We start from the raw sequence: 16,133 nt of genomic DNA on the forward strand, positions 1-16,133 counted from the left end.
ATAAATCAGCCTTTATTCTAGCGAGGTATGAAAAAGACTTCGCAACAACGGGCAAACGAGTGATTATGTACATTCACTGAGTGAATATTATGAAAGTAAAATATATATTTCTCGCTAGAAATGTAATCAAAACACATTTTTATGCAGAAACTAACTCAAAATATTGATTTTATTTCCTAAAAAATAAGAAATGTCCGCCATGTCTTTTTTTTATTCAGTCCGCAAATGACGACGAAAAGCATCTGTCCCTCGGTCAGCTAGTGTGCATCTGAAAACCCTCGCTGTGAAGGGCTAGATTCATACACACTACCCCTAGATAAGCACACTCCCCCTAGGTGAAAAGAGGAATTGGGACACCACTACCCTCACGGGAACGCGCAAAATTTAGGGGTAGGGCTGAAAAGTAGGGCCAGGGGGTGTATTGGGACAGGGCCTAACTCTGGGTCTGTTTTCACTGCAGATTTGGGCGTCACTCTAAAGACGAACCTTCCATATTGGTGCCACTAGAACAGTGCTGCAGGTACGCATGAGGATTGTGATCTGTGTTTTTATTAAAGATGTCATGTTTGCCACATTTTTTTCACGTTGCTCTTTCTTCAGGATCCGTCACTCTACCTGGCTTCGACTTCGTCTCTTGTCTTTGCCACATTATCATATTAGTGATGTCATGAGGGCCTCACTATCCCAGGATCCCCTTTACAAGGTGGCTCCACTGTTGGCTGAGCCTCATCTTTCTGCTCTCGGCCGACGTTTGAAAACTGTGCTAGAGACTGTAGCTCGATGCCAAAAGAAACAGGATGGCATTGGTGAAGCTGTAATCTATGATGACCTCGCCCATTTTAAGGAGAGCAGCACTTGGTTGGAGCAGCCTCACACCACTGTCTTGTAATATCTGCAAGTAGACCTCCTTCAGTTAATCCCAAACCTAAGGTTAAAAGACTCAAATTGTGTTGATAGATATTTCCCACTACAAAAAGACACAACACAAAGATGCGCCCATGTTAAGCCCTTCATATTAAACATTTCATTCAGTTATACTCTGGAGTGATAAGTGGACATGAAACAAAACACATAAGATTAATTTTGCTTTTCAGTCTGCAGCCTACCTTTCTTTTACCTTTTGTCCTGCCGGTTTCCACTCATCATCACATGTCAGTGAATGAAACAGATGTATTTAGAGTCAGTGAAAGAAAGGCTGGATGTTAAGAGTATGTCAAGCATCAAGGCCTATGGGTGACTTTTTGATGCCCAAAGATGTCTATTAAATCCTGCACGTTTAGAAAGTTGGCTCCCAGTTTGCATTTTATCCTTTCTGTTTTACACTAGCCACTGGGGACATGAGTTTTATTTAGTTGGTTTTTACATCTTTGGTAAAATCAACTTATTTTTTTAACACCATCCTGCTCAATATATTTCAGTAATGTACAATAGATTGCACTATTTCAAATTTGTACTAAAGAATTTGTGTGGTTTGTTGACACTTAAGTATGAAAAGATTCTTTTTTTAGAACTCATTCAAGCTTATTTTGAATGAGTTTATTTTGTTTGTAAGTAGTCAAATTGCTGTTATTTAAATGATACCATCATTTGTCAGTGAGAACTTTTGCTAAATCATTATTGTGACGGGCATTTGGCATTGTGAGACCTCTCACATGCAAACAGGAGAGAGCAGGCACATTTTATGATGATCACTACCAGGACTGCTTGCAGCTGTCCGCTGGAGATCCAGCAACCACATCTACATATTTTCCTTTTTTTTATTGCTTCCTAATGAAGAGGAAACTGAGATCCAGACCTCCTTGCGCTTGCTGCTTACCCATGAGGACCCTCTAGAGCAGGGATGGGCAACTCAGGTCCTCGAGGGCGACTGTCCTTCATGTTTTAGATGTTGCCTTCCATCAACACACCTAATTCTTACTAATGGTCATCATTAGTACTTCATCAAGGTCTCCACAGCTCTGTTAATGACTCAGCCACGTGTACCACGGTGTGTTGAAGCAGGGTAGCATCTAAAACATGCAGGACAGGGGCCTCCGAGGACTGAAGTTTCCCATTCCTGCTCCAGAGTAACCCTGTTTCTTTTATATTTCCATGGTAACTAATTTGGTAGACTTGAGAATTAGAATTATTTAAACAGTGTCAGTATAATTAGCATCACTAACTTAGTTGTTTGATGCATTTTTTTAATTTCCACTCTCAACTGTTGATGCCAATGAGTAGACTTATCATTTTTCATAATCATGAATATCTCTTATATGCAAAATACGGGGATGTTCTGTTTGACCACAGGTATAAATCTGTACGTTGCATCTCGGACTGCTGGCTATCCTATTTTCCTTTCGGGTCTGCAATCAATAATTCATCTGGTCCTATCAATGCCACTTACTCCCTTTTCTCTCCTCTCATGCTTGCTCTTTCCATGAAAGCAGGTGATGACCGGGGGGGTAAAGGAGAAAAAGGGAGGAAGAGTTAGGAAAGCTTTATCATTCAGTCAGACAGGTATTACTATCTTTGGATCAACAGCAGAAAGTCCAGTATAGCAGTAAAGGTGACTTTCTCTGAAGACATTGCGATAAGAAGGTCTGCGGAAACTTCTTCTAAAGCTGGGAGCTAGACATTTTACTGAAGCTTATTCTGTCTCTGACCAACGTTTTCAGAGGATTTTCTTTGTCAAAGTTGAATTTTGTCTTTAAATTGGTCACTATGTCAGGAGTCAGCAGTGACCAGTTGCACAAATCAACTTTAAGTGTCTACACAGTAAGTTTTCTTCATCAGTTTCTTTGTCATGATTTGGAAACATGGGCAGTCAATGTTTTGAGGTGCAGCCGAGTTTCTCCATTTGACCTGTTTGTGTGTGTTTAGAACCTGATGGAGTACTTTAACCCTGGTCTTCAGAAGCTTGTTGCACTTGGAAACAGCTACGTTAAGGCTTTCCAAGGTGAGTCAGTTGGTGGGTCGCTGGGTGAAATAAGGCTTATCTCTGTTTTGTTTTTTTAAAGAATTTTCCAAATATTTGGGTTAACTGTAATAAAAACCATATAATAATAGTTATTATTATTATTAGTATTGATGGTACTAGTAGTTGTGGTAATAGTAGTAGTTACTAGGGTTGTTTTCTTGAACCTATGCTACCTGTCCGAGCCGAAATGACAAACATGTTGCTTCAACACAAAAACGTTTGACAAAATACTTATAAAAGTTAGGAAAAAGTCTGTATTTTACAATCAAAACAGAAGATTTAACCTCAGATAAAGTTGTTTGAAGTTTTCAACATAACCCTCATGTTTTAAAAGGCTTTTTTTTTAAATGTGCCTTATGTTTGAATAGTAAATGTAACACCTTGTGAAGTTATACATTAGGGCTTTATTATGCATTGCACCACAGAGCCATCAGAATTCAAAAAATTCAAAAAATGAATGCCGTAAATATTTCACTGTCATAGCATTATCAGACAGATTTTCAGCTTGTGTCTCCTCAAATCACATTAGAGTCACTTCTTTCTTGTGTTACGCTGGTAATTGTTGGAGCAGCATTCATCATGACTGCGTTCCTCTACATAATAAAACTAAAACAGGCCACCGGTCTCGGGGCAGTGTGGTAACGTAAAACCCAGTGGTATGAGGCTATTCCTGGACCAGAGTCGCTGATCACTTTACAGCACCACAAGACTCCTGTTCCTAATGAATAAAAACAGCCCTGACTGACCCCATTAAGAACACTGTAAATGTGTGATGCTACTGTTACTGGTATTACTGCTACTACGAGTTAATCTTAATCATTTTATCTGAAAAGCTGCCTTTGCGTGTGTTTTGACTACAGCTTTAGCGGTTTGCAGTGAGGCTTACTTCAGTGCCGTGGCTAAGATGGGCGATCAGGCCCTTCACACGCTTTCATCTCGTTCTCTCGGTAAGAGTGAGTCCATGTGAGTGTGTGGTAATTGTCTCAAATTCAGAACGTTATCAGAACTGGAGGGTCATTAATATCAAGCCCAAACATATTGATTCATAGAAAGTAACTTCCACATACACATTTAGTGACCTTAAACTGTTCTTCCTTATCTTGTGAATTATCTTATGTTTAATTATGTTTTTGTGGACTACTTTTCATGTACGTTCTTGTGTGAACAGTACTGATGTATGCATGTGAATGTACAATATTTTAGTCAAGCATTGTGTTCACTGTAACTCTAGAATTGTGTTTAAACATCAAGAGTAAGAATTATCATTGTTTTTATTAAGCCATGTCCATAGTACAGCATGATCCACCTAGTTCTGCCTGTTCAGCTACCCGTGGAGGTCAGGGAGCCACAGTGAGACAACAGGCCCTATTAAATGACACCCCATGAATTATATATGGAGATAGTCATCCAGCTGCACTTGAACACAATAGACAAGGCTGGAAGCACTAGTAATAAAAGATTAATCTAACTTTCCACCTTCTTAGCAGTCGAGCTACCGGTAGTTTGATTAAATTAATTTGGATGGCCTGAGTTGTAATGCATTGTGTGTAAATCAAATATCTAATTAGTAATTAGATATTTGATTTACACACAATGCATTACAACTCAGTAATTAGTAATTACTCACAGTCCTACCAAGAAATGGGTGTTAGAAGTAATTACAGATTCACACAAACTGACTGATAATATGACCAAAGGAGAAATGTTACTTGCTATTTTTTATAAAATTAACATTGAAAGCAATTTTTGTAAATGACAATGGAAGTTTTGTTTTATTTAGTATGTATATGATAATAGAGGATATAAACATAACATTCTATTCCATATTCACCAAGATGTTTTGTGTTGGTGATGTTTCTGCTAGTGATGGTCTGGTGTTGGTCTGTCAAGTTTACTTTTCTCTTTTTTTTCCTGCTGGAAACAGGGGATGTCCTGATCCAGATGTCAGAAACGCAAAGACGACTCACTGCAGAGATGGAAGGGGTGGTCAGTACACTTCAGTAAATACAAAATACCTTCATTTTGAAAACCAGCCAAATATTCAATGTAAACATGTATGTTAACAAATCTATAAGTGCTTAAAAACTTTCAAATTTAACCAAGGGCAGTGGGGCAAAAACGTATTTAGTCAGACAAAAAGATAAGCGAGGCCTGTAATTTTCATCATAGGTACACTTCAACTATGAGAGACAAAATGAAAAAAAAATCCAGAAAATCACATGATTTTTAAAGAATGTATTTGCAAATTATAGCGGAAAATAAGGTCATTAATGGTTGTGTAACAATATATCGTGCCACGAAATTTCGCGATACAAAAACATCACGATACGTGTTGTGGAGGTGACAAACTGTATCGCGATATTGGGTTATTAATATTGGGTTATTAATATTAAAATATTGTGTTTACTAGTAACGCGCATCCTATTGGTGCAGCGGGATTACGTGACGACCGCGCCTCGACCCGCGGACGAAAATCTTACTCCGCTCAGAAGAAACTAGTACCGTTTTGTGGTCCCGATCACGGGACTCTTGAGGGGTTTTGAACTCTGAACTTTTACTTGTAAGGTGAGCATGAATCAATCTTTTTTATGATGTAAAGATTGTGTCGTCCCCAAAGGTGGGAGCGGGATGAAACGATAACAGGGTTCACCTTATGGCCTAAGGCTGGGAGCATGTGGCTCAAGCTCTTAGCTCTGTCATAAATAAATAAAATAACACTAAATAACAGTCATGTTGCATTTTGAGTTTGGGATTTTTCATAGTTTATTTATATACTTTTATTTATTTAATTTTAGTTTCTGGAAAAGAAAAAAGTAAAGTCATACATGAGAGAAACTATTCAGTTTGTGGCAAAATATTTTTACTTGTATGAAACTGAAGATGCATAATGCAAACCTGACATTTACTTTTAGTTCAGTTTGTGGAAAATGGTTGGCCTGGCTTGCTCTTTAAAACTTAAACAGTTATAAAGCATTACAAACTGTAACAATAGGGCAAACGTACAGCATTGTTTTGTATTTTGTGTCTTTCAAATAAAAGACAATTTTTTCCAGTCATATGTTCCTCATTCAAGCTTGTTAAAAAAATACTGCTATAATATCGTATCGTATTGTTATCGTGACCTCAATATCGTGTATCGTACCGTATCGTGAGATTAGTGTATCGTTACACCCCTATTCAATAACAAAAGTTAATCTCAATACTTTGTTATAAAGCCTTTGATGGCAATGACAGAGGTCAAATGTTTTCTGTAAGTCTTCATAATGTTTTTCACACACTGTTGCTGGTATTTTGGTCCATTCCTCCATGCAGATCTCCTCTAGAGCAGTGATGGTTTGGTGCTGTCACTGGGCAACACAGACTTTCAACTCCTCCAAAGATTTTCAATGGGGTTGGGATCTGGAGACTGGCTAGGCCACTCCAGGACCTTGAAATGTTTCCTACGAAGTCACTCCTCCGTTGCCCGGGCGATGTGTTTGGGATCATTGTCATGCTGAAAGACCCAGCCACGTTTCATCTTCAATGCCCTGCTGATGGAAGGAGGTTTTTCACTCAAAATATCACGATACATTGCCCCATTCATTATTTCTCTTACACGGATCAGTCGTCCTGGTCCCTTTGCAGAAAAACATCCCCAAAACATGATGTTTCCACCCCCATGCTTCCCAGTAGGTATGGTGTTCTTTGGATGCAACTCAGCTTTCTTTCTCCTCCAAACACGACAAATTGTGTTTCTACCAAAAAGTTGTATTTTGGTTTCATCTGACCATATAGCATTCTCCCAATCCTCTTCTGCATCATCCAAATGCTCACTAGCAAACTTCAGACGGGCCTGGACATGTACTGGCTTAAGCAGCGGGAAACGGCTGGCACTGCAGGATCTGAGTCCCTGGCAGCGTAGTGTGTTATTGATGGTAGCTTTGTTGCTTTGGTCCCAGCTCTCTGCAGGTCATTCACTAGATCTCCCGTGTGGTTCTGGGATTTTTACTCACCGGTTCTTGTGATCATATTTACCCCACGGGGGTGAGATCTTGCGTGGAGCCCCAGATCGAGGGAGATTATCAGTGTTAAAGTTAAAACAGGTGCCATTAATACAGGTAACGAGGGAATTTACTAATTAATTCAGAGAAAATCCTACTATGAGATTTCCTGGATTCTTTCCCCCCATTCCGTCTCTCATAGTTGAAGTGTACCTATGATGAAAATTACAGGCCTCTCTCTTCTTTTTAAGTGGGAGAACTTGCACAATTGGTGGCTGACTAAATACTTTTATGCCCCATTGTATATTGTTGTGTTTTAACACAGTTCAGAAAGGTTATCGTATCATGAGCAAATTCAGTTTGTGTAGGTGCGGATTGAATCACATTTCGCTTGCACTGCAATATGCTCAAGGACCAAAACTGGGTTTTATGCAAAGATTATAAAAACTCTCATTACTCTGCTTGAAATTCATGCAGCCACTTAAAGCTGTGTGCTTTACTGTGTTGCATTTGTTTATGGGAAGGAGCAAGGCATGGCCAGTAATTAAATAGTTGGCCTGAGGAAAGAGCACATACAGATGTAGTCAATTCAATCACTCAACCTAATGTTTAAAGCAGTAATGTTTGTACAAGGAGGCTGTTTCTGTAATTGTCTCCCTTCCTGCTAAAGTTTCAGTGGTTCCAGATAGAGGTGCTGCAGGCGATGGAGAAGAAAGTCAAGTTGGATGAGGAATACATTGATGTGAGTGGTTTTTAGTAAGAACATTCTTAATGAGAAGTTTGCATAAAAATACATAACTATTCATGCGTTTTTTTCCCCTAAATCCATTTATCACTACATTTTATTATGACCTCCAGTTAACCACAAAAAATTAGATCAGAGCTCTTTAACAAATGCATTCTGGTCAAAACTGCAGCAGTTCTAACTACAGTACACATTCAGACATATCTTACGTTTATTTTTTAAATATGTTAATAAATAAAACCATTTATGTTTATACAAAAATGTTTGTGCACAGTATTGACTATCTAAGAGATATTGTGGACAGTCACTCTGTGTATGTAAACATAACGGTGACTAAGTAACTGGTGATTTTACACACAATGAAGCAGTAAGAAGTAAGTATAATAAGTATAAAAGAAGTAAATATAATGAAGATTAATAGGAAAGCTTAATGACCCCCCTATTAATAACCCTTAATTATTATATTATCCTCTGATTTCAAAGAAGCTGTGAAGCTCATCTGTGAAGATCCATTAAATAGGACAACAGTCCTTTCCATGTCTTTTTCATGACAAATTGTGATGAGCTTCTGATGCCAGGACTTGCATGGTAAAATATGTCAACTGTAACAGATCATGAATTTAAATGCAGTCTAAAAAATAAATATTAAAATAATGCAGCTCTGCCACATGTATTATGTATACTTAAATATCATGGCTCTGAAGGAAAACTTTCCACTTTCATAACTTATTTCCTCAACTCCTCCATCTTAATTCCCCCTTCTTGTCTGCTTTACTTTACCTAGTAAATAAGCACTTTGGTGTCAGGTGAAATTTGCTAAAAAGGTTAACATGTAAATTGGTCAAGACCAGACTTCCCGCAAAAGTGTTTTTAGTGGTGTAAAAGAAAAACATCCTAAGCCATGGAAGGCCACCAAGATGAGAGAGAACAGCCAGTCAATGCCAACATAATCATTACTCTGTGCACCACGTTCTCACAAATTCAAGAAAATGTTTCATTTTTATGTTAAATGGTTTGCTGTGCTGCAGGGCAGTCGCAGAGTGTATGAGCTGGAGGTGAGGAACCAGGCGGAGGCTCTCGAGAAACAGCTCAGACGTGGAACCTTCAGAGACTCTCTGGTAACTACCCAAATTTACATGTGTAAACACGGCACAGGTTGCAAATTAGCACAGATGCACTCCCACTCCCTCTTCTGTACCGTACTATGTGTAATATTTCACTGTGTGTTTTTAGGAGAACAGTGAATACATGTTGTACTTGAGACAGAGCCAGCAGGACATCCTCAAGGAAGAGGAGAGGAGGTATCGCTTCTTGGCAGAGAAGCACTGCGGCCTCACACAATCACTACTCTTCTTAATAAATAAGGTATACATACAGACTTGCCAGTGCCAACAACAGATCAAACTGCACTTTCTTGAACCCATAACCTTCTATATTTCTCTGAAATTAGGAACAATATCTGAAACTCTTGGTTTAACGCAGGGTTTTAAGTGTTGTAATGCTGTATGTATGTTTATAAAGGTTAAGTTTAAAATTGTCACCATATTAAAGCAGCACAATGTAACTTTCAGCTTTTGTTGAGTTTGGCGGCTCCTTTGGACAAAAGTGGTAGTGCTTTACCAGTAGTGTGGAAGGGTTCCTACCATCCACCTCAAAGTTACATAGTGCCAGTGAAGGCGATACAGACCCCTCAGACCATGACAGAGGTGTCATTAAACCTGTTGGAAGTTGATGTACCATCACAATGACTCTGGAAATATTATATGAAGGTGGAAGAGTTACATTGTGCTGCTTTAAGACTGACTTTTTATTGCAGTAACACCGTGTCCTCACTGCATGCGACGCGAGCGAGCGTCAGCGTCAAAAACAATTCCATTTATTTTTTATTGCACTGTCCATACTGGTTGCGAGCGGCGCAGCGCGATGCGGCGTTTTGAGCTGGATTTTGTCGGACCCCCTGTTTCTATTTTCTTCCTGTCGCTCGCGTTGAAAGCCAGTTGAAAGCGCTGTAGGAAACAGTCATTTCAATACAAGAACCTCAATAAAGTGGCAGCTGGCTGGAGGGAGATCGCCAGGGAGCTGGAAGGTTCTGATAAGATAAAAAGATATAATAATAAGAATCTTATCAGGGCTTAATTTGTGCCGGATCCTGCCGGAACAAGATCCAGTATTTGATCGGATCCGGCACCCCCTTTTATCCATATTCTCTCAGTGTTTTATTTTTCTTTGAAGTTACTCATAGATCGCCTGTTTGTCTATTTTGGATGCATTTAATCAGAAAAAAGAGAAAAGGGCCCTTTTCTCTGCTTTTTTTCCCCACTTACAAGACCTTTTCTCTCCCTCCCGATGTTCCGGGACCTATATAATAATGGGATAGTATTTCTTTCTGTCACTTTATTGAGGTTTTTGTAGTGAAATGAGGAGGTATCATAGAGATAACTTCTCATTTCAACTAACTGGATCAGCCGTTCCTCATCATGACTGTTTCCTACAGCGCTTTAACCGGCTTTCAATGTGAGCGGCAGGAAGAGAATAGAAGAACATTTAGGCTAAATATCACAATATCAAGCTTGTTTTCTGTTTAGAAAGTACAAACGTGGGAAGATTACAAGTAATCACCCATCTTTTACTTGTCTCTTTACTCTTTTAGGAGTTATTTTAGGAGTTTCTTTCAGGAGCGCACGGGCGGGTACTGCGGTTAATAAAGGCGGATTTATGGTTCCGCATAAAATCGACGGCGTAGCCTACGGCATAGGTTATGCGGCGACGCGCAAGGTTCGATGCGCGTCGCCGCGTACCCTACGTCGTAGGGTCTGCGTTGGTGTAACGCGGAACCATAAATCAGCCTTTTAAAAAGCGAGTTTCAGCTGTCAATCAAAAGAACGTGGGGGGCCGATAACGCGTTCAGTGTGGACAGAGAGCGTCCGATGCCACGCAGTGCGACGCGATAGTCGGACGCTCGCGTCCAGTTAGGACAAGGTGTTAGACTGTCTACACATTGGTTTATAGATCTTGAAAAAATAATTGCTCAACGTTAAAGCTGCAGTGACATGACACAAACATGAAATAAATTGCAACTCACCTTCCCTCTTCAAGCATATTTGAAAAAAGCAGGTATTTTAGAAACTTGGGAGTGCAACGAACTGTAGGCTTAAGAAAGGTTACGCTTTCAGTATAAACTGTTTTTATTTTTCAAGGGGGATAAAATAGCAATAACTCTTATCTTCTATGCTTATTGCAATAAACAATCCATAATGTAATATTGTATTTCTGCCAGTAGATAGCCTTGATTGTTACCCACTGTAACTTTGTCATCATTTATGTGGAAACTACTTTTTATGTTAACAGATTACATTTATGTAGTGTGAATAAAGATAATTAAGTTGAATCATTTTTGACATCAGAAACTGAATGAAATGTATTTGAATTTTGCAGCATTACTTATAAAAAATCTTGTGACAATGTGACAAATGCCTGTCAGAGTAAGTAAACAGTGAAAGCATTGGTACTACTGGGCCCACATAATATAAATATCGCAACCAAGGCCAAAGTTCACTTGAAGTGCAAAATATAGCCCAACACGCAAAAAAACAAACAAACTACAAAACAAATTTGCAGACCATAGTCAGATGGCAATTTCCCAAATTTGATTCTGCACTGAGGGGAGGTCTTAATAAACTCGACCCACTGTTATTGTTCTATCTTTACCTTGATGTCTTGCCCAGAGCTAATATCGCCAAGCTGCAATTCCATATCAGCTATGCGAACATTCCAGCACATTGTGAGCAGGGCTCTATGTGATCCACATATTGATAATTGCTTGATTATGTGAGGAAATTCAGTCTCAACATGGATGATCTAATTCACTGAAGTGGATGTTAATCATGCTCCCGCCGGATTAGGTTAAGATTTAATGAGACACTCAGCAACTATATCATCTGGTTTCAGGCTGGTGGATCTCTCCAGCAAAAGGCAGATGGATGGAAGGAGAAAGTGAACGAGACCAGATCTCAAACTCCTACCCATTTGGACCAAGAGTTGCAGGTGCCAGCACTTCATATGTTTAGTTAATTATTTCTATTCATATCCAACATTATTCTTTACTAAATTAGTGACACATATGTTAAGCAGGCCGTAAAAAGACTGTCCGTTTTGGAGTTACTGCATCAGTGCCTATTTTCATCATTAAAAAAATGAAACGTCAACTTATTTGAAGTACTGCAAATTCTCAAATAAGGCTAGTGCAAAATCTCAATGAGCCGTTATCTTTTATCCCACCTACTGATAAGAATTAAAAATAGATGATAAACCCATGTTTGAAAGATCATACCCTCAAGCTTACTCTGAATTTTAAATAGTACACACCTAATTAGGTGTCACATATGCAGGCTTGTACAACTCTCCCAACTAAATCTAACACCAACGTGTAACACCGCTGCTTCAGAACTTAATCTGCCCTCTTTAGACTTTTCCTAGATTCCACAAAAAAGATGAGAGTGGACCCGGTAGGTAATTCATGATTTGTTTGTTGTGTCTGCAAAGCTCCGAGGTTCAGTGAGCTCCCTGCTGCAGACAGTTGCCAGAGATGAGGATATGTCTTGGGCCAGGAGAGAGCAGCAGGCGCTGGGCAGGGTACCATCTAGAGGTGAGCTCAAGACATACCTTTTAGCAAATTCTCGGATTTAGTAATAAATAATTTAATGTTTGATACCAAAAAAAAAATAGTAGCAATATTATGTGTTGCTTTTGTAAATGTATTTCTATAATATTCCCATGCTCTGTTCTTTTTTTTACCTCTCTATTCTTCCTGCATCTGTCATCCCCTGCCAGCACCATCTCCCCTCCCCAGCCGCTCACGCTCTAGTTCAGTGGGAGAATCTCTGGGTCTTGGAGCGGGAAGAACCATGAGAGCCCTGGTGTCTCACCCCTCCTCATCCAATCCAAAGCTCCTGCCTTTCAACAGGGGAGAGACTGTCACCGTACTGGTCCAGGAGTCACGCAACGGCTGGCTGTATGGACGCACTGATAGCAGCCTGCGGTGAGATTATTTACGGGTGACTAATGTGAATGTCTGCAGGTGAAAGAGCCCCGGTTTTATGATTTATCACCCACATTTACATAAAGATGTTGTGTGTTTCCATAAGCATCCACAAAGTTTGGCATCCTATTTCTGTGACTGTACCTATGTTGCAGTCACCTTGGTTTTCTCTACAGATATGAAAACTATTGGACATATCTTAAAGACAGTGTTCTGGATATATGAAAAATGTCATTTGTTTTTCATGCAAGGAGGGTTGTCATTTTTAAGGATAATAAGGGGTGACCTTGGAGAAGCAGACATTTATGTATTATATAAGGTGGATTATTGATCAGCAATTCAAAAAACCTAGACACTTACACACGTACAAGTGTATGCTTTAAGGAGCTAAAGATATACAATATATGTTTTTCTGCTTTAAACGACAAAATGAAGTCTCAAAGGAGTTGCTAAATGCATGGCTCTCCATTTGCAAAGAGCATCTAGAGCAGAAATGTTGAAAACAACTTAAAGTACATTTGTATACATAAGTTTCAAGTATGACAAATATGTGATTAGTTGTTTGAGAAAATGTTTCACATGATGGATTTGGGAAAGGATGAGAATATATATGACACTGTTGTGTTTTCTCTTCATCAGTCAGGGCTGGTTCCCTGCCGCATATGTGGCTCCGGTTGAAGATTTCTCCAACACTTTAGCAACCAGGTGGGACCTGCTGACAGATTGTCTGTCAGTCTGACACTGGACACTAATAGACTTTTTTTTGTCACCAATGCATCATGTATTTAGATGGCAGTTATGTCAGAAACTCAAATAAGGCTGCAGAGAGAAGCTTCACATTTGGAAATGTTCATCAAAACTTTCCAGATCCTTGTCCTTCAGCAACTCACTGAAAGTTCTTATATATGCTCTTTTAAACTTAACAGTGGCGGTTCTGGTCGAAGCCACAGCATGAACAATCTGGTGGACGCAGAAACCTACAACGAGCAACCAGAGGGCAAAGGTTATGGTGATATTCCGCCTCCAGCCACACCCAACCGCAGGGTCTCTGTTGACTTCCAACTGATCTCTCCGGCCCCTGAGAAGAAAGCCGAACCAGCGATGGAGACAAAGCCTCCACCTCCTCCCCCTCCACCACCACTACCAAGTCAGAATCTCAGAAGAGGTTCAGCAGAGTTTCGAGCAATCTCTCCCAATTCAGATAGGAAGGCTGACTCAGCAGCTGATGTCCAGGTACAAGATATTTAATGATCAGTTCTCCATAAAGTAACTAGTTTTTTCAATTCTGCTTCACTTTTTTTTTAAGTTTACACTGACAAACTTCTCTTTTCGTAGACATTGTCACCACAAGGGCAACCTGAAAACCCTTTATTTCCCAGGTAATTTTCATCATTTTTCTAACAGAAAGGAAAAAAAAAACGTTTGTAATCCCCAAATCCAGTGTTGATATGCATCAAAACCTGACCTTGTCATTTTCCGTATAAATTATGAGTCATTGTTGTATGTCCTAATACTGCATTGTGTGTTTGTACTTTGCCTGTGTTGGCTAAAAGCAGCCGAGTGTGTGAGGTACTGCTTTACATTTTCCATCATACTCTCTTTTCAGAGGCACAAACCCATTTGCCACAGTGAAGCTTCGCCCCACAACAACCAATGACAGATCTGCTCCTCGAATCCACTGATCTATCATCTCTGCAGGCCGAGTTTGTGACTCCTGCTGGGAGATTTGGTTCTGGAAACAGGAGATATATTTTTGTTGACATTTTTGAAATGTGAGGCCTCCTTTCCTGATGTCCAGAGGGACTGAGATATTATTTAAGATGAACAACTTATACCAGATGTAAAAAGTAAACCATGATCTAGAATAGTTTGAACAATTTTTGTATATTAACTAAGTTGCTAGTTTGTTTGATGTTCGAATAGTTTTTCTTTTTCTTTTCAGACTGCTCTATGTTTTAGCCACAGAACTATGGCCAGCATAAATACTAGCAAAAAACAGGGACACAAGAAGCCTGACTATGATCCAAAAGTTAGAACATCCTCCTGACTCTGGCAACCAACATATTTATTCCACAGACCGTACATGAGATTTGTCATGATCTTCTCATTTCAACACTGGCAAGCAAAGTAAATAAATGTGTATCCTTCCTCTATCATTTTTTTAATCTTCAGTTATATAATCTTTTCTGTTTACGGGGCATGATAATAAGAAAAGAGGCAGTAGCTCAAGTTTTTTATTTTTTATTATCATTTCTTATTGATGTCTTCTTTCTCTTCACAGCTCTCCTCATATGATTTTATTTACTACATCATCTGATTAGAGACAGGGAGTGAGGAAATGGTGGAGGAGGGGACAGAGGTGAGGTGAGGAAGATGAATGACAGAAAGTGAATGATAAAGACAAGAAAAAAGCTAAATGATGTGTGAAAATCCAGAAATAAAATTAGTAAAGACAAAATGCACAACTTCAAATAAAATAGAAAAAGGAAGTAAAGATTGAAGGAGTCTCTAAACATCTACACCATCTACAACACAATTACCACCTGTGTTTTTGTCTCTTTTTTTTTAGGCCAAAAGCTGTCGTTGTGAAATCAATATTGATGATTTTGAAATCCACACATAATGTTTGGTTAAATATATGTATAAAAGTGAAAAGGTATGACACTGATTCCCTTGATGCCTGTGTGTTCCTCCTCATGGTGACTCCCAGATGGCCTGCCTTGTTAGCGTTTCATAGTTAGCAGCCTTGGTCTGACTTCAACATGTGGGGCCGAGAGGCAGGTAGACGAATTAGAAGATGGCAGTTACAAAATATGAATGTTGGGATGAAGAGGAGGAGGAGGAAGAAGAAGGGGTTCAGTGATCTTCTACTCATGCACCAAGGCCTCAAATTCTGAAATACAAACAAAGACAGAGGGAAATACAAATGGGACAAACTGATTTAAACTACTGAACTGGGCAACATATTTCAGAAATATTTAGTACAAAGTAATAACATTTGGGGAAATCCTGAGAGATGAAAAAATAAATAGTTGATTTGAGCTTGTTATTTGAAATTTAATTTCTGTTCATTAAAACTTGGAGCAGAATGGAGTCTAAATTGTTAAAACATGAACTCCTGTGAACAACTATACAACACCCGAGGAAGAGTGGCATTACAAGCAGTAATTTGGATTTTTATGTGAAATAAAAAAAAATTTGAATTATTACTGACAATGAACCATTATTGCAGTTAGTTCGATGCATTCTAATGTCTTTGTACTTTTACTTTTACAAATGTACTTTTGGTTAATATTAGTAACATATTTTTGTCAATGGGAAGCAACAAATCTGATAAAATGTAACATGAAAAAAGGATTTATTACTTCTGTTTGTGGAGGGACAGAAACCCAGCTTGAGCCATCATGTAGA

The 16,133-nt window shown here is 39.1% G+C and overlaps 2 protein-coding genes across 4 annotated transcripts in view; one reads left to right on the forward strand and one right to left on the reverse strand.

Annotated features, from left to right (window-relative positions):
• The first annotated feature begins 2,703 nt into the window (after positions 1–2,703).
• Positions 2,704–14,739, forward strand: baiap2l2b (BAR/IMD domain containing adaptor protein 2 like 2b). The gene is made up of 14 exons (XM_061720609.1): positions 2,704–2,757; positions 2,863–2,938; positions 3,820–3,906; positions 4,884–4,945; positions 7,610–7,681; positions 8,713–8,802; positions 8,918–9,049; positions 11,633–11,728; positions 12,227–12,329; positions 12,515–12,722; positions 13,362–13,427; positions 13,649–13,955; positions 14,058–14,101; positions 14,329–14,739. The coding sequence occupies exons 1-14, from the start codon at positions 2,704–2,706 to the stop codon at positions 14,402–14,404; spliced, it is 1,473 nt and encodes a 490-aa protein (XP_061576593.1). The 3' UTR covers positions 14,405–14,739.
• A 212-nt stretch (positions 14,740–14,951) lies between these two features.
• LOC133442628 (parvalbumin-7-like) overlaps positions 14,952–16,133 on the reverse strand; it is a 470,342-nt gene continuing 469,160 nt past the window's right edge. For all 3 annotated transcript variants that reach the window (XM_061720624.1, XM_061720622.1, XM_061720623.1), the window contains exon 5: positions 14,952–15,615. In XM_061720624.1, the coding sequence (XP_061576608.1) occupies positions 15,590–15,615 (26 nt within the window). In that variant the 3' untranslated portion in view covers positions 14,952–15,589. The remainder of the gene's footprint in view (positions 15,616–16,133) is intronic.

This window comes from Cololabis saira, chromosome 1, assembly GCF_033807715.1.
Source record: "Cololabis saira isolate AMF1-May2022 chromosome 1, fColSai1.1, whole genome shotgun sequence".
Classification (NCBI taxonomy): domain Eukaryota; kingdom Metazoa; phylum Chordata; class Actinopteri; order Beloniformes; family Belonidae; genus Cololabis; species Cololabis saira.